Source organism: Carassius carassius, unplaced genomic scaffold (genome assembly GCF_963082965.1).
Source record: "Carassius carassius unplaced genomic scaffold, fCarCar2.1 SCAFFOLD_77, whole genome shotgun sequence".
NCBI classification, from domain to species: domain Eukaryota; kingdom Metazoa; phylum Chordata; class Actinopteri; order Cypriniformes; family Cyprinidae; genus Carassius; species Carassius carassius.
This window is the reverse complement of record NW_026775206.1, coordinates 131-26,008: the sequence shown is the minus strand read 5'-3', so window position 1 is coordinate 26,008 and position 25,878 is coordinate 131. Positions and strand designations below refer to the sequence as shown.

Genomic DNA, 25,878 nt, shown 5'->3' with positions numbered 1-25,878 from the left:
GGATCTGAGAGACCTAGCCCGATTGGAAATGGTGAGTAAATCGGAGATAATTCGGGGCTAAGTTGTTAAGAGCTTTGTAGACAAATAGCAGAATTTTTAAATCAGTTCGATACTGGACTCGATACTTTGCAACAGTTTTGACCGTGTTCTCCAAACAGACATGATTTGGTCCAGTTATTTATTCCATATTCCAAAATACAGATTTCCATAACCAGCTTTTATGAGCAGCTGTTTCACTGATGACAGTGTTACTTATGTTTATTATTACAAATGTGTTTAAGAATGTAAACATTGATATCCTCTGTAAACATACTGCCTTTAACATGTAGTCACTTTCTCTTTGGTACCCATTCACCATTTGAATAAATTATTAATTTTAATTGCTACTAGATACTGCAGAGTTTCTAGATTGACAACCTTGAGATGTAACTGCTAGATTTAGTCTGAAAACTTGATGATTGACAGTAATAATCAAAAACATCTGATACTGTTTATGAGAACAGAGGCCTGTTTCAATAAGGACGTTCAACCAACTCTGAGTTAAAACTGGAAGTCTGATTTTCATATTATACAAATGATCTGCCAATAGGGTTTAAAAACTAGTCTATGTCAGCTGTTGTTTACACTAAGTGGAATTAACAGCCTACTTTCTTAGTGATAGATCCTATTTATAGTAGACCAAGTGCAAATAGCTGCTAATTGTGATGTATTCTATTTACCATTTAAAAGTAGCAGTTCTTTGCAAAAGGGCTAAGTGCAAATAATAATTTGATGCTATTTATACTTTATACTGGCAGATACATACTATCTGCCCCTCGGCATTGTTGCACATTAACAGGATTCAATAATAACAGATTTTTAAATTATTACATTTATTAAAATTGTAAATACTGTTATCATTATTAAACATTCATTAGGCACTTTACTTCCACTATTAGAACATTTTCTTCAATTGAAAATAAATTCTTATGTGATATGTGATTGGAAAAGTGAGAAGAGTGACGCGTTACTGAACGTTATTCACACGCGTCATATTTAACATTGTGTCACATTGGAGGGCGGAGCTACGGTACTCAGAATAATCTTGTTATTTATATTTATATAATTTTTTTATATTTTTATTTGAACTTTCATAAAAATACTTAGTAAGAGAAGCATTTGTTGCCGCATGCATGAATGAATGAAGTATTTAAACGTAGCTTGGGCTTTAAAACGGAGGAGCAGACCGAAAGAAACTGGGTTTACTGAAGAAAAACTGCTCCAGACCAGGGTTAGGTTCATGGTGTAAGTTTCCACGGTAACTGACTCTGAGTATCAGAAACGGGCTTGACTCTCGGGTTTGACAAACCTCTCATTCTCCCAGAGTTTCCCTAATATTGGCACTTATTCTGTAAATGTGTTTCTTTTTCATGTTTTTCTCTTTTCTTTAAAGAAACGTGAAGTCGTTGCATATATATATATATATATATATATATATATATATATATATATACCTATATATATATATATATACCTATATCTGAATGTTCCTTTTGTGCTAATTTAGTAAAAAGTAGCAAGTGGTCACCATGTTAATGATTATAATTTTTTTTTTTTTTACTAATGTCGATTTTGCAGTAAACAATTTGGAATTTCTTTTTCATTAGTGACCTAAAAAAACTTTTTACATTTGGTGAGAGCATCATCAAAATTTGGAAAAATATCGAGATAGCAAATGGGCTCATGAATCATAATCAAATAATCACTGCGGCCTAGCTGCTGACGTCACCGCTCCTGCCCGCCGCTCCTGCGGTCAATCAACGCCAGACCACGCCCGCCAAAAGTACGTTTTTTCTGTCGCGTCTGGCCACGCCCTTCCCGTGCGTCTTACACAAACAGCAGCAGCTCGAGAGAGTAAATAGAGAAAAGATGGCGGAGTTCATTCAGCTCAACAAACCCACCGAACCGAAACCAGCGTCTCAGAACCGGGAGCACCACCATCATCCTCCGCCGGCCAAGAAGATCCGACATGAGGAGAAAATATTTAAAGCCAAGAAGATGAACGGAGGCACTGAGGAACAGAATTACAGCAGCAAACTGAAAAACAAGAAACCCAAAATAGAGAAAGAAAGAGACCGAGAGAAAGAGAAAGGCAAAGAAAGAGAGAAAGAGAAGAAGAAACACAAACCGGCGGCTGAAAATCACCTCAGTGTGAAGAAAGAGAACGGAGAGCTGAAGCTGTCGCAGAAAGGTATCGCTAGTCGCTTCGCTGCTGCTCAGGCGCTGTTTGCGGCTGATAACGGGCCGCTGCTTCGCCAGCTGTGATCACTGCGAGTGCTTGTGTGTTTATTAAGTATTTATTGTGCCTTTAGAACCAGTGTGTGCGAGTTTATTTGTGTGGAAACACCGACAGCGCGTGCTAGTTAGCTTAGCATCGGCGCGTGCAGCTGCAATGTGACGCGCCGCAGAACGCGCGCATTCATATCTGCTGCTACAGCAGACATACACACATCAGAAAACATCATTATAATGCCAATAAATGCGTCTTTTTATATTCACGTATCAGTCTAACCTGCAGTACGGCAGAATAATAGGCCGTGTTAATAAAAACATCGATCGAAATATCTGGTGTCATTCCTGAAATGTCTATTAAGACACCAGAAGATCAACATTAACGATCATCGCGATTATAACAACTGCTGTATGACTGCTGAAATATCAGTAATAACATTGGCTCTTTCGTCACATGAATCTAGCTGAAGCTCCAGTGAAGTCTCTTATCTGTGTGTGTGTGTGTGTGCGTGTGTGTGTGTGTGCATGTGTGTGTGTGACAGTGATGTTCTGTTACTCTGTAATAAATCTGCTGTTTTCAGTCACATTGTAAGCTTAGCGAGTGTTGAACAGTGTGTTTTTTGTTTCAGCCCTGTTACACACATTTGTGTCACTCACAAATAACATTATAATGAACACTAATAAAATAGTAACCAATTTGTCATAACATAAGCACAAAAGCCACATTCAGCCATTAAGACAAGATGCTGTCTGTCTGTGCTTCAGATACTCACTCTAACACTAACATACACTAACTCACACTCACTCTAACTCACACTCACTCTAACTCACACTAACCCTAACTCACACTACCACTAACATACACTAACTCTAACTCACACTCACTCTAACTCACACTAACCCTAACTCACTCTAACACTAACATACACTAACTCACACTCACTCTAACTCACACTCACTCTAACTCACACTAACCCTAACTCACTCTACCACTAACATACACTAACTCTAACTCACACTAACTCTAACTCACTCTAACACTAACATACACTAACCCTAACTCACTCTAACACTAACATACACTAACCCTAACTCTAACTCACACTAACCCTAACTCACTCTAACACTAACATACACTAACTCTAACTCACTCCAACTCACACTCACTCCAACTCACACTAACCCTAACTCACTCACACTAACCCTAACTCACTCTAACACTAACATACACTAACCCTAACTCACACTAACTCTAACTCACTCTAACAGTAACATACACTAACTCTAACTCACTCCAACTCACACTCACTCCAACTCACACTAACCCTAACTCACACTAACACTAACTCACACTAACTCTAACTCACTCTAACACTAACATACACTAACTCTAACTCACTCCAACTCACACTCACTCACACTAACCCTAACTCACTCACACTCACTCCAACTCACACTAACCCTAACTCACTCTAACACTAACATACACTAACTCTAACTCACACTAACTAACTCACTCCAACTCACACTCACTCCAACTCACACTAACCCTAACTCACTCTAACACTAACTCTAACTCACTCACACTCACTCCAACTCACACTAACCCTAACTCACTCTAACACTAACATACACTAACTCTAACTCACTCCAACTCACACTCACTCCAACTCACACTAACCCTAACTCACTCTAACACTAACTCACACTAACTCTAACTCACTCACACTCACTCCAACTCACACTAACGCTAACTCACTCTAACACTAACATACACTAACTCTAACTCACTCCAACTCACACTAACCCTAACTCACTCTAACACTAACATACACTAACTCTAACTCACTCCAACTCACACTAACCCTAACTCACTCTAACACTAACATACACTAACTCTAACTCACACTAACTCTAACTCACTCCAACTCACACTCACTCCAACTCACACTAACCCTAACTCACTCTAACACTAACATACACTAACTCTAACTCACACTAACTCTAACTCACTCCAACTCACACACACTCCAATTCACACTAACCCTAACTCACTCTAACACTAACATACACTAACTCTAACTCACTCCAACTCACACTAACCCTAACTCACTCACTCACTCCAACTCACACTAACCCTAACTCACTCTAACACTAACATACACTAACTCTAACTCACACTAACTCTAACTCACTCCAACTCACACTCACTCCAATTCACACTAACCCTAACTCACTCTAACACTAACATACACTAACTCTAACTCACTCCAACTCACACTAACCCTAACTCACTCACACTCACTCCAACTCACACTCACTCCAATTCACACTAACCCTAACTCACTCTAACACTAACATACATTAACTCTAACTCACTCCAACTCACACTAACCCTAACTCACTCTAACACTAACATACACTAACTCTAACTCACTCCAACTCACACTAACCCTAACTCACTCACACTCACTCCAACTCACACTCACTCCAATTCACACTAACCCTAACTCACTCTAACACTAACATACATTAACTCTAACTCACTCCAACTCACACTAACCCTAACTCACTCACACTCACTCCAACTCACACTCACTCCAATTCACACTAACCCTAACTCACTCTAACACTAACATACATTAACTCTAACTCACTCCAACTCACACTAACCCTAACTCACTCTAACACTAACATACACTAACTCTAACTCACACTAACTCTAACTCACTCCAACTCACACTCACTCCAACTCACACTAACCCTAACTCACTCTAACACTAACATACACTAACTCTAACTCACACTAACTCTAACTCACTCCAACTCACACTCACTCCAATTCACACTAACCCTAACTCACTCTAACACTAACATACACTAACTCTAACTCACTCCAACTCACACTCACTCCAATTCACACTAACCCTAACTCACTCTAACACTAACATACACTAACCCTAACTCACTCACACTCACTCCAACTCACATGCAGTCACTCTAACCCTAACTCACACTCACTCTAACTCAAACTAACCCTAACTCACTCTAACACTCACTCACACTCACTCTAACTCACTTTAACTCTAACTCACACTAATTGACAAAAGTAGTTGAAACATTCTTCAAAACATCTTTTGTGCTCTGCAGAAGAAAGTAAGTCATACAGGTCTAGAGCAGGGATGGAAATTAACTTTTTAGTCCACAGACCACTGTGTCTGCTGGATTTCAAAATCTACCATCCACTCAATGTTTTTACCAGCCACTTTCTTGTTTTTAACTGACAATGTGTAACTGCATGTGAAAAGTAATACATTGTTTTTACGGGTCGTCAGGCCAGAGCTATCAAACATGTGTAGTAATACAATGTTGTTTTTACAAACAAAAATGAACAGCGTAACAACTTCCTAGCCACAGAGCTAACTTCTGAAAAAGAGCTTGAAGACTGGAAATAAAATGCATCCCCGGACAGCAGTTATTAGTCACGCGACCGATAATACTGTTTGTTAGTTTGCTTATTATGCCGTTAAAAACAATAAGATAAACACAAACTGTCCATATAATCTAAAATGTTGCAGAATGCTGGAGGAGAATGAACTTACCGGGGTTTGACAGAGACGTGACAGTATGCGGAAGCTTGTGCGCGATATTAAATTCAACTCTTCACGCGATCTTGTATATCATGAGTGTGTGCTATAAAACGTACTATAAATAACCAACAGATATCACTCCGCCGGCGGCACTACTTCAGCTGCAAACACTGAACAACGCTGCCTTTCTCCACGGAGCTGCTTCGGATGATATTACACTTTATTGCGTGTTGTACACACACCAGGAATGGAAATTAACTTTTTTTGTCCACCGGCCGGGTGAAACAGTATGCTATTTTTATTTACATGCCACGGTGGCCGGTAGGTGAAGCGAGTTTACCCCCCGCAACACAAAACCACCCGCATTGGGCTGGTGCTAATTTCCATCCCTGGTCTGGAGTGACACGAGGGAGAGTAAATGATGACAGAAGGATAATTTTTTTATTGTCTCTGTCTGTTTACCTGCTTCCACAACAGTATTTGTAGTGGTTTATAATTAAGATTTCAGTGATTGCACAATTTATGTACTTTGTCTTTGATAACATTATTTTATCCTGGTGAGTCTGTCCTGTGCAACATTGAACGTGATGGTGTGTGTTGTACGAGCATCGTGAAGCCTCTCGAGATTGTGTTCGGGTTATAAATGCTTCCTGTAGGACTGTTTAAACCCTATTTTTCATGACAATTATCTGGGTTTAAGGAAAAAATAGTGTAACACTTGGACAGTCTGTTGAGGAATGTGACTAATCAAAGATCTGAGCTGTTCAATTCATGAACTTGTCTCTGAGCAGGACTCCAGACGTCGTTCACACGTGTGTAACCCTCCGATCTGTTCCTTTCTCCTACAGAACACACCATCAAAGACAAAGAGAAGCAGAGAGACAGAGACCGGGAGAAGAAGAGAGAGAGAGAGAAGGACCAGGAGAAAGAGATGAAGGAGAAAAGAAAACATAAGCTGATGACGGAGATGAAGAGAGAGAATGGAGAGGTGAAGATCCTGCAGAAAGGTGAGCGATCTGTCAATCACCTGCGTTTGACCTCTGACCTGCGCTCTGCATCCATGTGAGCTTCAGTCGCTTATAACGTGGTTTGGAAAACACTTTCGACGTGCTCATAATTTCCAAAAGTTTTATCATATAATATGAAAAAGTCTTGGCAGCGTAGAGGTAATGTGGACGGAGACACTGTCAGCTGAACAGAGACATCTGAGAACGAGTGACCCGCTCTAACACTCTCTCTGTCTTTTCTTCTTTTTGCTGTAGATATTTCCATATGAGATGAGATGTTTGTCATCCCTGCAGAAATCACAAATTATTACAAAATAAACACTATTTAGACCAGAATGTTTGAAAATGTGTGATTTGATAAGTGACTCTCTCAGTCAGTAATTCGTTCAGAGTTAGGACGGACTCATCCATGTGATTCGAGTCATTTTTGGTTAATGTCTGATTCTAAATAAATCTGGAAACAGGGAACTACACTGCGACCAAAATGGTCACATATGCAACCTTTTGAAATGACATTGCGACCCTATTCTTTTTGAGGTCGCAAATGTATCACTGATTATTTTTGTTCCTACCTTATGTTTTAGGCAATATGCTATGATTTACTATGAGCATTTATTAAAACAGAAATGTGTATTTTAAAAATAAGTCTTATAACGTGCTCCGAGCATTCAACACATCAAGTTAACTTCAGCCCCGCTGAAGAGCTCAATTCAGCAGCGCGGTGTTCAGGGCGCACGCAGAGACGCGTCTCAAAGTCTTCTTGCTTTTGTACCGACAAATACATACTAAATATGTTAAAATACCCGTCTTTGAAAGTGTGTTTGAAAAGTCTGTGGTTATGTCTTAAGTGAAAGTAAAGAGTTGAGAAAGAAATGGGATGTGTATCATTATAATGGATGCGTTTGTCTCTTAAAGTGACGGTGCCTAATTTACTAGCTCTGCTGTCGGTGTCTTTAATGTATGAAAATGATAGTAAATCACTCACTGCTCTTGATTGAATTACTTTGTAGTTTTAACAAGAATTTATCCAAAGTCAATCCAAAAATCAGATAGAATTGTTTTACTAGTGGGTGCAGGCCACTCGTTCATTTATGTAAGTGAGTATGACAAATAGTGATCTGTGAAATATTATACCCAAAAATCCAGAAATAGAACAAGGCATGTGGTTTAAAAGATGGCAAATAAAATTAAAAGCACAGCTGTATGCAATACAGTTTCATCATTATCCAGAGCGGCTTACTATAAAAAAATGTGTGTGACCAAATCATGTTTTGCGCCAGTAACTGAAAAAGTTAGTCGCACAAGTGCCACCAGTGGAAAAGTTTAGTGTAGTTCCCTGATGGAAATGTGATCTATACTTACACTTACATTCAGTCTCTTTACTGACTTTGATCATATGCAGACCCTTTTAAGCTCTGGAAACATTGTGCTTTTGACATCATTATGCAACATCACATCATTTATTTCCACCAAGAGTTGCATTAATTTGTGTCTGAGATCTTATATCGGCAGTGGGAGAGTCGAAGCAGTCTGTAAAGTCCACTTTCAGTAGAGTAAAGCAGGACTGTGTGGTGCCAGTTCATATCACAATGATTCCTCATGCTCACTGAACCACTGTGAATCCTGAACAGTGTTGGGCAACTTAAAAATGACTCTTTTTCAAAGTAATCAATCCCAGCATACACGCTCCAGATAAATATTTGTTATTAAAGCATCAGCATTCACAGAACACAAAAGAAGCAAGCGGTGGTTTATCTGGTTTGAGTGCCAGCAAACAGTGCTGCATTTATAATCTCAGTTCAACACAATCTCACGAACACAAATATACGCATAATCAATCTTTCATAATGTCTACAATTTGTGTGTTATGAGAGGATTCGTTGCATTGTTCAGCGCAGCAAACACGTGTTTTAGTCTAAATAGAAGCTCTGCTTGTACCTGTTAATCATTTATATTATTTATTAGTTCATGTTGCTTTTGTGCAATAGATGAATAACAACTTTATTTGTTATAGATATTTTATCTTCAGGTATTTCTATTTTGCGGGAGTCCTGTGAATCACTATTCTCCCTCATCCCACACACACACGCACACACACACACACACACACGTTTAGCTCTGATGAAGTGTGAACATCAGCTCTGTCCATGTTTTCCTGCGTCTGCTCGTCTCTGAAGTGAGTTTGTGTCCCGAGTGTGTGTCATGGCCGGAGCGACTCTTGGTGTCTGATAGTCGGCCATCAGTCTCTTGGATTGTCCCTTTCTTTATTTGTATTATTGGTGTCTGTTATTTATGATGCTGGCGGATGTGTGGGATATTTCTTACAGAAGTTTTGCTAGTTATGTCTGAATGAGTGCTCAACTAGTGGATTTGTGTCATGACTAAAGAAAGCTCACGGACGTCTCTCACTGAACTGAAGCACTGTCTGCTGTCTTCATTAGCTCTGCTGTTTGCTAGGATGACAAATCACTCATGTTCTGAAGTTAATCATCTTTCTCCTGTGCTGTAGGTGAGAGAGAGAAGCTGAAGATCGACTCTGCTGAGGATTTGCTGATGAAAAAGGTCAAGAAGAAAAAGAAGAAGAAACACAAAGAAGGTGAAAAGCGAAAGCGGCCTAAGATGTACAGCAAATCTATTCAGACGGTGTGTTCTGATCTCCCCAAATCTGGTTCAGAATTCAAGCCGCCGGCTCCAGTCCAGCAGGGCGGCGCTGTGAGCTCCATCAGCCTGAAGCAGGAGCACAGCAGTGGTCAGAGTGAGAGCGCAGCAGACGGAGACGGTGAGGTCCGAGCCACTAAACCGCCCGGGCTGGACCGGCTGGAGTTCGGCTGTCTGGTTCATGTGGAGCACCAGCCAAACGGAGGCGCTCTGGTGGCTCACGCCTACAGCAAGGAGCTGTCTGTGCTGTCTCTCGTGGAGATGCAGAGGTTCGCGCAGGAGTTTGTGACGCTGGCGTTTAGCGAGGACCAGGATGGAGCCGCTAACTATGTGATGGGTATAATCCACGGCGCCGCCTCCTACCTCCCAGACTTCCTGGAGTACTTCTCTACTAAGTTCCCCAACTCGCCCGTCAAAATGGAGATCCTGGGGAAGAAGGACATCGAGACGACTACGATGGCAAACTTCCACGCTCAGGTTAGTAGATGCTAGGGATGCACAATATTAGATTCTTGCTGATATCCAATATGCTGATTCTTCTCTAACTCATTTTTGCCGATAGGCTTATAAATTTCCTTTTATTTGGAATAGAGTGCAACGATTAACCAATTTCACTGTTAACTGTTCTTTAAAATGTCATGGCAAATTAATTGTAAGGGCTTTGCTACACAGTGTTTCTGTTGCACAGGACGAAAACTACGTTACACCAGCGGTGCACGAGAGACCACACACACGATTAACTGTGAACACCACGAATGATCAGGGCGTCACTGAAATATTGATCAGATCAGAAATAGGGTGGTAAGATCACATTTATTTGAATTAATCAATTATAACATTTACTTTAATTATTAGTCAATTGAGAAAGTTGCATGTGTAAATTACCTGCATCTCTCTACGACTAACGAAGCTGAGATTAGTTCCTTCAACAGCGTTTTTACCTCCTCGCTGCTGAGGAAGAAAACATAGTGATCCAGTATCTGATCTATTTTATTAATAAAAGGTGCAACTAGAGCTGGGCGATATGCCATCTGAAAAATAATAAATCGTAAATCAGATTTTTTTTTTTAGGCCAAAGAAATTGTCCAAAGCAAGTTTTAACTTTATTTTGTTTAGATTTTAGCTTGAGGGATTAGATCTGGTGATGAGGTTAAAGTGCAATCAGAAACAACAAGCCAAAAAGACAAGAAGCCAGGCCCTGCCATTGAAAACAGTGAAAATATTACATAAAATGAAATCTAACATAACACTCTTCTCATACTGGATACAGTTTATAAATGTTTGTAAGACTGTCGGAGGTCTTCACTATTTTTTTTCATGGGAGCCGCACTGATGTGACAAAGAAACACTTTTACTGCAAAGTATCAAAAGTTACATCTAGTCACAAATAGCATGTCTTTTTATCAATCTATCATCCCTGATATACAATGCAATGCAAAAGGCAAACAGTCTTTATCATTTACCAGTCAAATTTGTAACTGAGACTAGATAAAAAAAAGCAGTATTACCCTAATGCTGAAAAGACTTTAAGGTTGTTTTTTTTTTTTTATACTAGTCCATCATGCATCTGACCATCCAAGTGCACACTCGGCATTAAGAGCTGTTCAGATTCAGTGTCATGGACGCAAATATATTTTCTAGTTTATATTTCCATTTTGCTGGTACCAGTCCAGTGTAGACTACATCACTGGGTTCTGTTTGTGGGATCGCTCCACTCGTGTCCGCTTTAGACCTGGCGTGGGTTTTTAATGGGTTATATAATAGCCCTGCTTGTTTTTAATGTTTTTATGAACTATCTGTATTGACTGCATGACCATATAATGGTATTATTTACTGCCATGCGAGCCACAAAGGTTAGTTTGGCGAGCCGCACTGCTGCAGGTTGTGCTTGTGAAACATGTCTCTGTGCCAGATGCATGCTGGGAGAGTTTTCTGAGTGCGCTCAAAGCCATCCCATCTGAAAGCCAAAATATTAGACACTATTCTCTCAGGCCACATGTTAAATTAGATGAATTATTAAAAAAATATTATTTAAATGAATACTTATGGAAGAGAGTTGAATTGATGTTTCCCCTGTGGGACAAATAAAGTTAATGTTAGTCTTATGTTAATAATAATACTTAATTAACATTGTGCTTTATTATCCTTATTATAGTATTATTTATGTGTTTTTTTCCCCACCATGTTTCCAAGTTCTCTACCTCAGGTCCAAAAGAAGAGTAGAAAGGATGCACAAACTGAAAACGCTGTATAATTTTGTGATCTATCTACATTTATTATTTTCAAAAGGGAAATACTGACATGGATGTTTACGGAGCAGGGGTCACTTCTGTTTAAGAGTCATGAACGGAGAAATCAGATTTCCCTTTGATCTTTAGACATGTAGAGGTCATTGTGCTGTAAAAACATCCTGGAAGTTTCAGAACTCAAAACTTTCTCATTAGTTTAGATCGTTTAAACTTTTAAAAAAGTAAAAGTTTTAACAAAAACGTACTTGTTATAATTAAACAATAATGAAGTTATTTTATAATGAGAATACATTGAACACTTTGAAAATAACTGTAAATCAACTACAAATCAATCACTGTTTCTTTTTCCAGACAGATGCAACGTAACATGTTATTTGTAGATTTAACATTTCTAGATTGTCTAAAGCAAAAGAGTTTAAAAATTCAGAAAATCTTTTAGAGCTCATTGTATTTACATTTTCATAATCAGTTTGAAAAAAAAGAATTAATAAATCTTTATATATCAAATTATTTTATTAAGTGTCATGTTTGTGATTTTTAGTCATGTAAACTTTTATCAAAATAGACTTGTGATATTGTGACATCAGTTACTGCTTTGTTTAATCAGAAACACAGTGATGTGTGTTTTTTTTCTTTGATTTTATTATTAAATAAGCTGCTCGTGAATAATTGCAAGGCCGTGCTGATGGCCATAAAGACTCGTGTTTGACTCTGTATCACACCAGACGCCTCATTCTTTACCTGCACTCTCAGATTAAAGCTGCAATACGCTACACAAGTTTACCACAGGTAATGATGGTCACAGACCTCGGATTATGATTCCACCCATTCGGAGGATATCTAACATGCCGATTTCAGATCACATTGTTTCATTTGTCACGTGTCTGCTAACAACAAGACGCATGTTTCCTCATGAGTTTGTTCTGATCAGAAATACAGTGGTGGTGTATGATCCTCAGTCATGAATGTATGATGGACAGTGTTTTGGTCACTGTTTACAAAATCAGTGAGTGATGCCCAGTGTTCAGATTTTAAAAGTCTGGACCTGAATCTAATCACCATTCGGGCAAAGTTGGCTTCAAGAACGACCACATTGTTAACGTGATCTGATCACTAGTAAACCCTTTAAACTTTTTCATATCGGGCCGATGCGATGTTTACATGCCGATACAGTTAACATCCTGATAATGTGTTTGTTTCAGCGCTGGGTGTTCATGGGTTCAGCTGCAGCACACATTACACAAGTGTGAGATGATCAGCAACAATCACGGGTTGTGAAAGTACATTTCACACATTATTATTTAGAAGTAAATGAATCTATTCTGCCATTGGTTTTCATTTAATTAAAAAAATGATATGTGTAAATTTGCACTATTAGGATATAAGAAATCTAAACCAGATTTAATTAATGAGGCCTCAGATGATCGTGATGTGTTTGTCGTAGTGGGAGGGAAATAAAAGAATGGGTCTGTATCATGATCAGTGTTTCTGTATTTTTAAGGTGTATTCAGTTGACAATTACTCAACTACATAGAGTTGTTATTATTATGCATTACTGTTAAACTTATATAATTTAATTATTTATAGTGTTGTATTATTTTGGGGAATAATAGTTGTGGCATTTCACTGGATTGGTAATGGCTTCTGAAATTGTGGTTTCATGACAACATGAAGTAAATGAAGCCAGTGAAGATTGACACCTCTAATGCCATGTGTGATTGTCTCCACACTCATTTACCAAACACGTTTATTCAAAGGGATTTACAAATTTACAAATAAAGCACCCAACAAGCGAGTCATCTTAACGAGCCAAAAACAAGAGCAGTGCTAGTAATCAGGGTTGCCAGGTCTGCATATCAAAACCAGCGCAATTACTTCTCTAAACTCGTCCAGTCACATTCTGGGGCAAACTGGCTAGCAAGATCACATTCTGGGCATTCCACCTCAGTTAAAGTCATGATCCGGAGGATTGGGCGAGGGCTTTCACTTCAACACACGGATTTAAAAACCCGCCCGCAGCATCAGTGTACAGTAGGGACTTGGCAACACTGCTAGTTATACAGAAGTCTTGAATATTGTCAGGGATTCTGCGTTCCTTACAGGGTTAGGAAGATCATTCCACCAGCAAGGAACAGCAAATGAAAACGTTAGGAATGTGATTTAGTGGCTCTCTGTGATGGTGCCACACGTCGCTCACGCTCTGACCACAGGCTCATGATGACGAGGGCCTGGACGAGACCATGCACAGTTTACTGAGTTCAGAGGAGCCAGACCTAACCTGATGAGGTGCAGTGCTGGTTCTGGTTGATCTGTTTATATTGAATATTGAAAACCGTTTTCATGTTGGTCACTTTAATCATGCCATTTCATCTCTAATTTCTAGCATCACAGCGCTAACCCTGGTCTTCTGCTCCTGTTGTGTGTGTGTTTGTGTTGTGTTTTTCTTTTGCTCAGAGTAGACTTTATTTGTATTTGAGGAGATTTTAATGGACTTTGATCACACAAGTAACAAACAGAAACGGTGATATTTGACAGCGGAGGTGTGGTGTGTGTTCAGGTGCGGAGGAGTTACTCTCACGGGACGTACCGCGCCGGCGCCATGAGGCAGATCAGTCTGGTGGGTGCCGTGGACGAGGAGGTGGGAGATTACTTCCCAGAGTTCCTCAACATGCTGGAGAAGTCGCCCTTCCTGGAGGTGTGTTTTTCTCTGTCTTTCACACACACTTTTCTTTTGGTAGCAGCGTATTGACCTGTGTGTGTGTGTGTGTGTAGCGGACGCTGCCATGGGGGACGTTCTCCAGTCTGAAGCTGAAGAGCCCGACAGAGAGTGACGATGGGCCCATCATGTGGGTTCGGCCCGGAGAGCAGATGATCCCGGTCACAGACATGCCGAAGTCTCCCTTCAAACGGAAACGGTAACGCAGCAAGCTTCACTCCTGTGTGTGTCAGTGTGAGTGTGTGAGCGATTGTGTGTGAGTGTGTGTCATTGTGAGTGTCTAAATTTATTTCTGACATATCACTCAGCCCTAAAACACACAAACAAAGACATATACAGTACACACACACGCACTCAAACACACACACATAGACACACGCACACAAACACATACACAAAGACTCATGTAGTGTCATTGATGCTCATTGATCAGTGGCTTTGTGTGTGGGTCATTTGTTATCTAATGATGATGAAATTCATAATAAGTTCTTTCTGCAGGTCGACTAATGAAATCAAGAATCTTCAGTATCTGCCTCGAACAAGTGAGCCCCGTGAGATGCTGTTTGAGGACCGGACCAGAGCTCATGCTGACCACATCGGTCAAGGGTTCGAACGCCAGACCACTGCTGCTGTGGGGGTCCTGAAAGCTGTCCGCTGCGGGGAAGGGTGAGGAACACACACACACTCACTCACACAGCTATGACTCATCCCGTATCCTGTCTGCTGTGCTTGGTGTGAGCTGGTGATCTGGATTGTGTATATTTGTGTTCCCTCACAGTGCTGAGCCTCCACGCATAACCAAAGACGTGATCTGTTTCCACGCAGCTGATTTCCCTGACGTGGTGCAGCGGCTGCAGATAGACCTGTATGAGCCGCCTCTGTCTCAGGTGAGGTCACTTCCTGTACTGGTCATTAACTGTAGGACCTGTAGCATCGAGGCGTTTCCACTGTCGGGCCTGAAGCTCCACTGCGCTTCACTAAAACACGCTTCTCAGGAACAACGTCACGCAACCACATCATTTCACCAACAAAGAGAAGTTATCAGTAAACTGAGAAGAAATAATTCACTTGATCTAGCACGATCACAAAAACGAACATGAAACAAATCGGAAACGAAAGTGGCCGTTTCTTTGCATGATTTGTTAAATATTTAAGTGCAAAAGCATTGATGTTTTACAATAAGTGATTTATTGATCATAATGAATTAATTTATCAGGATTGGAAATGTCACTCAGTAATAAAGCGGTATGAACATAGCCTGCTTATTCAGTCAAGTCTGTTTCTGTTTGTTTATCTGTAGTCTCAGTATATACATCACATTTAGAAAAATATATAATTTCTAGATTTTTAAAAAAGCTCCCAAACAAAAAACTTTTATATTTTTATGACATATGTGGAGCTAAATTTTCGAGACGAGACAGATAAAATGTTACTAAATAAATATACGATTTTGATTAGGGATGCACCGAAATAAAAATTCTTGACCGAAACCGAAAACCAAAAAAAAAAAGAAAACCAAGGCCGAAAACCGAAACCGAAACACCGAAAGAAATTATGCCAATTATTAGTACCATTGCATTTATTGCTATGACCGTGTACTAACTTTACTAAAATTAAGACATTGCAATTGCATAAATTAATATTAAAGTTTAAAAGATAATTACAATTACATAAATTATAAAAATACATAATTACAAATTATGCAAATATTTACTAAGCACATTGCAACAATGCACAGTATAAAATAAAATTCAAACTAAAAATGTATCCCACTCATGTGTATATTAAATAATAATGTAAAGGCCTACTGGCCTGCAGAAAGGTTTTAAAATGAACTGTTCTCTCATAAAAACAAAGAGCATTTAGGTGAAGTGCATTTGAGATTGTTCTCTGTAGGACTAGGAAGTGCATTACTTCTCCAGTATAAGGCAAGACTGTTATCACTTCTGGAGATGGGGACTTCAGACAGATAACTATCTAGCTGTTGAGCAGTTGAGCTTGTCATCTGCCTGACATTTGAGAAATATTTGAGAGAGTGTATTTAAATAGGGCCAGGGCATAAATAATATTCGGTGCATCCTTAATTTTGATATAGAATAAGAAACTGATGTATGATTTCTTCAAGTGGTCGTATTTAACATGTTTACTATGCTTACGTTACTTGGCTAGTGTGCATAGTCTTTTGCATCATTATAAATATTTCTGCCTTGTATGGTGATCATAATCCAAATCAGATCAGGTTGTTTTCACACAAATTAGTTCATTAATCCCTTGTCTCACTATCCCAATTCTCCAAACAATAATTTTAGATGTTTGATTACCTTTATTTGCACATTTTCGGAGAGGAGTACCTTTTCTCCACTCGTCATCTAAAGCACACGTATAAATGCCCTTTCCAACTCCACACGATTCCGGTTAGTATACACAGAATTACAGTATTTAAGTATTCACGAAACATAATCTTATGTCTTAAGTAAACGTTTGGGGAACTGTTGGGGGAGAAACATCAGATGTATTACATTATATTAGATCCCTGCAGTACAGTAGGTCTTAATATATACAGTTTGTCTCATTAATGCTAATCTAACAATAAAAGAAAAGAGTGATTCTCTCGCTGCTCTAGATTGCACTGCTTTTGTAGTTTTGATGATCAATTTATTTGTAATGAACACACTAAAAGGATTTTTACATTTGATTATTTGTTTTTCTTACTTGAATGGTTAGATGTAAAATTAAAAAGTTAATGCATTATTTGTTTATTTTTCGTTGCATGATACAAAATGTCTCATTCAAACACGCCCCCAGATGTCTACATCACTATTTGTGAAGATTTGAAAAATGCTGCCCAAATGTTCACGTAAAGAAAGGAGTACCCTTTATTCTCGCTGTTGACACCGGCGCCGTTTTGTGGAGAAGCTGTATTTCATTGTGAAAGTGAAACTACTTTGTTTGTCCTTTGCAATGTGTAAAAAGACAGTGTAAGCCATCAGTAATTATGTTCCCACTGGATGCAACAACCGCTCGTTTGTAATGGGTTTTATTGTTTTTATCCTGTCATGCCGGTGTTCTGAACGGGACACGCCATAACAGTATATGTTGAGGGGTGTAGCATTAACTTCAGACACTTGAAACATTTGGCCAATCACAACACACTGGATAGCTGGCCAATCAGAGCACACCTCGCTTTTCAGAACGATGAGCTTTGTAAAAATGTAAGCATTTCAGAAGGAGAAACAATAATGTACAGTATGTGGAAAATGTTTTTTGAAACTTAATACGCATAAACACATTTCATTACACCAAATACACAAAATAATGTTCTTTTTAGCAATATCTTATGATTTAATATAGTACTTTAATATAGTACTTATTATATATAAAAAAGAACTAGAGGAAAAGATGTAGTGATGAAGGTGATTTTGTTTTGTAATCTTCAGAAAACAAAAAACTTTTTTTTTTAAATTGACTTTGCTGACTCTGTCGACTTCAAACAGGTGTAGCTTCATTTTTTGTCCAATTCCAACTTACTAACATAAGTATTTGTGATTTCACTTTAGTCCAAAATAGCACACATCATAGATGCCAGAATGTTGCTATGGTTACTACTGTGTCAATCAGATACAGATGTGTCAATATTTGAACAGAGCTCTGCATGTTCATGGAGTTTATTTTACCACATGTATTTTACAGTTTATTTTGATTTTATTCTGAATGTTGCTTTGGATTAAAGTGTGCTACATGTGACCTCATATCAGTTGAAAAGTCACTTGAATGTCAAAAAGTAAATAAGTTGTTAAGTGAAGTAAATAAGTGAAGTTTAATAAGTGTGTCCTGCTCATTCTCTCTCTCTCTCTCTCTCTCTCTCTTTCTCTCCTTCTCTCTTTCTCTCTCTCCAGTGTGTGCAGTGGGTGGATGATGCTAAGCTCAATCAGCTGAGGCGAGAGGGAATCCGCTACGCTCGTATCCAGCTCTACGATAACGACATATACTTCATCCCTCGCAATGTAGTTCACCAGTTCAAGAGCGTGTCGGCTGTGTGCAGCCTCGCCTGGCACGTGCGCTTGAAACAGTACCATCAGCTGCCCGAGGAAGAGGAGGCTCGTGAGGAAGGAGCGGAGCTGAAGCAGCACATCAAGCAGGAGTCGACAGGCGAGAACACCAAAGCTGCGAACACAGACTTCAGGCCAGCGCAAGAGTCGCCATGTGTAACGCAAATAAAGATGGAGCGGGTGGAGCTACTCACTGACAGACCGCCCAAGCCTCCTCCTGGAAGTCACAGCTCGTCTCCACCTCTCGTCTCCACTGACGGACGACCCAAAGCACACCACACATCAGAATGTCCAAGTGCTTCGTCACAGACCTCCAGCGCTGCGGTCAACACATCACGCAATCTAACAGCCAGTCTGCACACACCCAAACACACACACACATCAACACCAACCAAACACACACACACCTCCGCATCCAGATATTTACATTCTTCCTCTGTCCCCAAACCGGGCCACACACCCTCAACACCAACAAAACTTAGCTATTCTGCCAACACAACCAAACTAACACAACCAGCTAACACAACCAAAATTACCCAACTAACTAACATGACCAAACCCACACAACCAGCCAACACAACCAAACACACACACTCCACATTAATAACCAAACCCACACAACCAGCCAACACAGCCAAACACACACACTCCACATTAATAACCAAACCCACACAACCAGCCAACACAACCAAACACACACACTCCACATTAATAACCAAACCCACACAACCAGCCAACACAGCCAAACACACACACTCCACACTAATAACCAAACCGGGCCCCAAACTGAGCTCTGGACTATCAATCAGCTGGACTGCTCCGCCCCTTTCCACGCCCCCTCTGAGGCCGGACCACCCCCCAGACTCTGTGCACCCTAAGGCGGTCAGAGCTCATCCGCATGAACCACACAAAGACTTTTTATACTGATTTGTGCAGAACGGTTTTCAAACGGCGCTTCATTTAATCACATTTATTTCTACTGCCTACTGGATTTTCCTTCTTCGTAATCGATCTGACATCCAATGACTTCTGTAAGACGGGACCAACATCTGTCTCTCTTCTGTTACTGGTTGTCAACATGGCAAATGTAGCTCGTAACTCACTCCTCAGTGCCTGTCCGTAACTGTGAAATATCCAAGCACTTCGGCTCGGCTGCACTGAGAAAGTACTTCAAATCCAAACAGGTCCTTGAATAATATATTTTCAGTTGTAGGCTTTAGTCGTATTAGAGCTGACATGGACATATATATTTTTTTGTATGATGACACAGAATTCTTTTAAAAGAGTACTGGCTTTTCCATAGAGCTTATTTATATCAAGGGTTCCTTTGGTTCTGTTTGATTTGTCAGCACTGTAGTGTACATAACGATTTTTCTAAAGGAAATGTGTAGTGTGATTTATACTGAAATCAGAACCTCCTAATAAAAGGTTCCATTTGTTGGAATGGTGTCATGTCTGTAAACCTTGTCGGGATGCAAGCGTTTTGCGTGATCTGAAGCTACTACTAAAGAGAATTTAGACATCACAATATTTGTCTCGCATCCAGACCAGTGGCAGACTGGCCATCAGGAGCACCGGGAGTTTTTCTGGTGGGCCGCTGTACAATGTGGGCCGGCCCATTGCGTAAATATAAAGAATGAATTATAGTAAATGTCTAAATGTCTTTAGTAAAAATGCCTACCTACATTGCTTCATATTAGATTCGTTTAGATTAGATTTAATTTTATTGTCATTGCACGTGTGGGTACAAGACAACGAAATACAGTAGAACCGGGGAAAGAGATACAGCATGACATTAGGAAAGACAGGATAAAAAAAACAACACTAGAAAACAACAGAGGCGACAGCGGCAAGGAACCGAAACTCCATCGGTGACAGAATGGAGAAAAAAACCTTGGGAGAAACCAGGCTCAGTTGGGGGCCAGTTCTCCTCTGACCAGACGAAACCAGTAGTTCAATTCCAGGCTGCAGCAAAGTCAGATTGTGCAGAAGAATCATCTGTTTCCTGTGGTCTTGTCCTGGTGCTCCTCTGAGACAAGGTCTTTACAGGGGATCTGTATCTGGGGCTCTAGTTGTCCTGGTCTCCGCTGTCTTTCAGGGATGTAGAGGTCCTTTCTAGGTGCTGATCCAGCATCTGGTCTGGATACGTACTGGATCGGGGTGACTGCAGTGACCCTCTGATCTGGACACAGACTGGATCTGGTGGCCACGGTGACCTCGGAACAAGAGAGAAACAGACAAATATTAGTGTAGATGTCAATCTTCTAATGATGTAGCAAGTACATCAGGTGCTATGGGAAGTGTTCCCGGTTCCGGTTTACCTAATTAATGCAGCCTAAAAATCCTTTAACGGATTTGGATATTAAAAGCATATTAGTATAAGCCAGTTAAAAGAGATGGGTCTTTAATCTAGATTTAAACTGCAAAAGTGTGTCTGCCTCCCGAACAGTGTTAGGTAGGTTTAGGTGCTAGATAGGAAAAGGATCTGCTGGCCCGCAGTTTATTTTTATATTCTAGGTAGTATCAATCTGCCTGTATTTTGAGAACACAGTGGACATGGAGGACTATTATGTAACAAGAGATTGTTCAAATACTGAGGTGCTAAACCATTCAGGGCTTTATAAGTAATAAACATGATTTTAAAATCTATGCGATGCTTGATAGGGAGCCAGTGCAGTGTTGACAGAATCCGGCCTTATATGGTCATACTTTCAGGTTCTAGTAATAACCCTAGATGCTGCATTTTGGACTAGCTGTAGTTTGTTTATTAAGCTTGCAGAACAACCACCCAATAAAGCATTACAATAATCTAACCTTGAGGTCATAAATGAATTTATTAACTTTTCTGCATTTGACATTGAGAGCATAGGCCGTAATTTAGATATAATTTGAGATGGAAAAATGCAGTTTTACAAATGCTAAAGATTGCTATCAAATAGCACACCTAGGTTCCTAACTGATGACGAAGAATTGACAGAGCAGCCATCAAGTCTTAGAACCCACTCTAGGTTATTACATGCAGAGTTTTTAAGTCCTATAATTATCACCAGAATTTAGCACTAAGAAATTACTTATCCAGTTTTACATTATTTTTTCAAATTGGTATGTTTCACCGGGCTGCAAAGAAATATAGAGCTTAGTATCATCAGCATAACAGAGAAAGCTAACACTGTGTTTCCTGATGATATATCCCAAGGTTAACATGTAAAGCGTGAAGAGTAACGGCCTGTTATGAATTGATGGCAGTCATATAAGTATGATTTAAATCATGGGCTCAGGAATACTTCCAGAAAACATTGTCTGTGAACTCAATCCACCGTGCTATTCACCGTTGCTGGCTAAAACTATATAGGTCAAAAAAGAAGCCATATCTAAACATGGTCCAGAAGCACATGTGTTTTCTCTGGTCCAAGATTCATTTAAAATGGACTGTGGCAAAGTGGAAAACTGTTCCGTGGTTAGACAAATCAAAATTTACATTTACATTTAATAATTTAGCAGACACTTATCCAAAGCGAATTACAAATGAGAACGATAGAATTCAGTTCAATTCAATTCAAGTTTATTTGTATAAAAGTCCAGCATTTTACGACCTTAGGGAGTATGATGGATTGTAAAGTGGTAGAAGACTAGTTAGGTACGCAGGAGCTAAACCATTTAGGGCCTTATAGGTAAGTAATGATCATTTGTAACGGATACGGAACTTAATAGGTAGCCAGTGCAGAGACTGTAAAATTGGGGTAATATGATCATATTTTCTTGACCTGGTAAGGACTCTAGCTGCTGCATTTTGGCCTACCTGTAGCTTGTTTATTGAAGATGCAGGACAACCACCTAGAAGTGCGTTACAATAGTCCAATCTAGAGGTCATGAATGCATGAATTAGCTTTTCTGCATAAGAAACAGGTAACATGTTTCGTAGCTTGAGGACAGTAAGAATGTTAGGGCTTTAGATACGCTTTGGATGCGTCTAGCTCAGGGATTCCTGTATATTGTTCGGTTCCGACAACAGAGCCCCTGCAGCAGGGCAACTGGGTGACGGTGAGGCAGCGTAGTCATGGGTCAAAACACCGCTCTTCTGTTCCGATCAAAACATTAAACAGGTTCTCCCCACTCAGTGATGCACCCACTGAGAAACCTGATGAAAGTGATCTAGTTATTGGCAATTCTGTTGTATGGAACGTGAATATAGAGACACCCGCCACCATAGTCAAATTTTTACTGGGAACTAGAGCGCCTGACATCAAAGTGCTGGATAATGCTATACGTAAATTCAGTAAGATTGTTATTCATGCCGGCGCTAATAATGTTTTTGACTTCGCCAGTCGGAGATCACTAAAAATAACATTAAAGAGGTGTGTGAACTTACAAGCATGATGTCAGACACTGTACTATGCTCTGGTCCCCTCCCTGCTTACCGTGGTGACGAGCTGCATAGCAGATTGTCATCACTCAATGGCTGGATGTCTAAGTGGTGCCACCAGAATAACAGGTTTCATAGACAATTGGACAAGCTTTTGGGGCAGACCTGACCTGTTGAAAAGAGATGGTCTTCATCCCTCCTGGGGTGGTGCCACTCTTCTCTCTAGAAATATGGCAAATAGTCTTAGAGTTTATACTTGACTAACTGGGGCCCAGGTTAGGAAGCAGACAGACTGGCTAAACCGACCGTCTGCTACCTGCCTCACGTCACAGAGGTCAGCTAATTCTCAGCACATAGAGACTCTTTCGCCTAGATATCACACTATAGAGACTGTGTCTGTTCCCTGAACTAGAAAATAAAAAAAAATCGTCCAAACCAAGTTAAGAGTAACAATTTAATCGAGGTTCAACAAACAAAAAACAGATGCAATACAGATAAACAAATGATAAAGCTTGGCTTATTGAATATCAGATCCCTTTCTATGAAAACACTTTTTGTAAATAATATGATCACTGATCATAATATAGATGTACTCTGTTTGACAGAAACCTGGCTAAAACCTGATGATTGCATTATTTTAAATGAGTCCACCCCCCAAGATTACTGTTATAAACATGAGCCGCGTCTAAAAGGCAAAGGGGGAGGTGTTGCTTCAATTTATAACAACGTTTTCAGGATTTCTCAGAGGGCAGGCTTCAAGTATAACTCGTTTGAAGTAATGGTGCTTCATATAACATTATCCAGAGAAACAAATGTTAATGATAAATCCCTTGTGATGTTTATACTGGCTACTGTATACAGGACACCAGGGCACCATACAGACTTTATTAAAGAGTTCTGTGATTTTACATCCGAGTTAGTTCTGGCTGCAGATAAAGTTTTAATAGATGGTGATTTTAATATCCATGTTGATAATGAAAAAGATGCACTGGGATCAGCATTTATAGACATTCTGAACTCTATTGGGGTTAGACAACACGTTTCAGGACCTACTCATTGTCGAAATCATACTCTAGATTTAATACTGTCACATGGAATTGATGTTGATAGTGTTGAAGTTATGCAGCCAAGTGATGATATCTCAGATCATTATTTAGTTCTGTGCAAACTTCATATAGCCAAAATTGTAAATTCTGCTTCTTGTTTCAAGTATGGTAGAACCATCACTTCTACCAAAAAAGACTGCTTTTTAAGTTATCTTCCTGATGTATCGAATTCCTTAGCATATGCAAAACCTCAGAACAACTTGATGTTGTAACAGAAACTATAGACTCTCTATTTTCCAGCATTTTAAATACAGTTGCTCCTTTACGTTTAAGGAAGGATAAGAAAACCAATATGACACCATGGTAAAATGAGCATACTCGCACCCTAAAGAGAGCAGCCCGAAAAATGGAGCGCAGCTGGAGGAAAACAAAACTAGAGGTATTTCGTATTGCTTGGCGGTAAAGTAACCTATCCTACAGAAAAGCATTAAAACCGGCTAGAGAAATCCTTTAACAGATTTGCATATTAGAAGCATATTAGTATGTTATGTGTAAGCCAGGTAAAAGAGATGGGTTGTTAATCTAGATTTAAACTGCAAGAGTGTGTCCGCCTACCGAACAATGTTAGGTAGGTTATTCCAGAGTTTAGGTGGCAAATAGGAAAAGGATCTGCCTCCCACAGTTGATTTTGATATTCTAGGTATTATCAAATTGCCTGTGTTTTGAAAACACAGCGGTCGTGGAGGATTATAATGTAACAAGAGCTCATTCAAATACTGAGGTGCTAAACCATTCAGGGCTTTATAAGTAATAAGCAATATTTTAAAATCTATACGATGTTTGACAGGGAGCCAGTGCAGTGTTGACAGGACCGGGCTAATATGGTCATACTTCCTGGTTCTAGTAAGAACTCTTGCTGCTACATTTTGAACTAGCTTAGTTTGTTTACTAAGTGTGCAGAACAACCACCCAATGAAGCATAACAATAATCTAACCTTGAGGTCATAAATGCATGGATTAACATTTCTGCATTTGACATTGAGAGCATAGGCCGTAATTTAGATATATTTTTGAGATGGAAAAATGCAGTTTTACAAATGCTAGAAACATGGCTTTCTGAGGAAAGATTGCTATCAAATAGAACACTTAGGTTCCTAACTGATGATGAAGAATTGACAGAGCAGCCATCAAGACTTAGACAGTGTTCTAGGTTATTACATGCAGAGTTTTTAGGTCCTGTAATTAACACCTCTTTTTTTCTGAATTTAGCAGTAAGAAATTACTCGTCATCCAGTTTTTTATATCGACTATGCATTCCATTAGTTTTTCAAATTGGAGTGTTTCACCGGGCCGCAAAGAAATATAGAGTTGAGTATCATCAGCATAACAGTGAAAACTAACACCATGTTTCTTGATGACATCTCCCAAGGGTAACATGTGAAGAGTAGCAGCCCTAGTACTGAGCCTTGTGGTACTCCATACTGCACTTGTGATCGATATGACACCTCTTCATTCACTGCTGCGAATTGATGGTGGTCATATAAGTATGATTTAAACCATTCTAATGCACTTCCATTAATGCCAACAAAGTGTTCAAGGCTATGCAAAAGAATTTTGTGGTCAATAGTGTCAAACGCAGCACTAAGATCCAATAGAACTAAAAGAGAGATACAACCACGATCAGATGATAAGAGCAGGTAAATTCCTATCAATAGAATCTAATCAACCTCTTAACTAATGACGGGTGTAAATTGAAAACTCATGTTAATATTAAAACTTAACGCAGAGCTCTACCATGCAATTGTGGATCTGGTCAAGCTCGATTAACAATTGTTTACAAAACACGCGCTTGCGGTTGAACATCTAAGCGAGCCAGCCTCAGCGTAAGGGTGTATAGTGTTAAAAGGCCGAAACACTCTATGATCCTTA

At 39.6% G+C, this 25,878-nt stretch overlaps 1 protein-coding gene across 2 annotated transcripts; it reads left to right on the top strand.

The window, feature by feature from the left end:
• Window positions 1–1,848: 1,848 nt before the first annotated feature.
• Window positions 1,849–19,984, top strand: LOC132139447 (lysine-specific demethylase RSBN1L-like). Of its 2 annotated transcripts, XM_059547807.1 has the most exons (9): window positions 1,849–2,230; window positions 6,710–6,868; window positions 9,378–9,464; window positions 9,543–10,003; window positions 14,333–14,470; window positions 14,548–14,690; window positions 14,990–15,157; window positions 15,270–15,378; window positions 18,388–19,984. In XM_059547807.1, the coding sequence occupies exons 1-9, from the start codon at window positions 1,909–1,911 to the stop codon at window positions 19,465–19,467; spliced, it is 2,667 nt and encodes an 888-aa protein (XP_059403790.1). In that variant the 5' UTR covers window positions 1,849–1,908; the 3' UTR covers window positions 19,468–19,984. The 2 variants fall into 2 exon arrangements, with proteins under 2 accessions (XP_059403790.1, XP_059403789.1); XM_059547806.1 differs by having other exon boundaries at window positions 1,850–2,230; window positions 9,378–10,003.
• Window positions 19,985–25,878: the final 5,894 nt, after the last annotated feature.

Bases quoted from the DNA above. Each gene is read 5' to 3' on its own strand.
- LOC132139447 (XM_059547806.1), top strand. From the start codon at position 1,909: ATGGCGGAGTTCATTCAGCTCAACAAACCCACCGAACCGAAACCAGCG. The intron at 10,004-14,332 runs GTTAGTAGATGC...GTGTGTGTTCAG, and splicing joins TGGCAAACTTCCACGCTCAG to GTGCGGAGGAGTTACTCTCA. The intron at 15,379-18,387 runs GTGAGGTCACTT...CTCTCTCTCCAG, and splicing joins ATGAGCCGCCTCTGTCTCAG to TGTGTGCAGTGGGTGGATGA.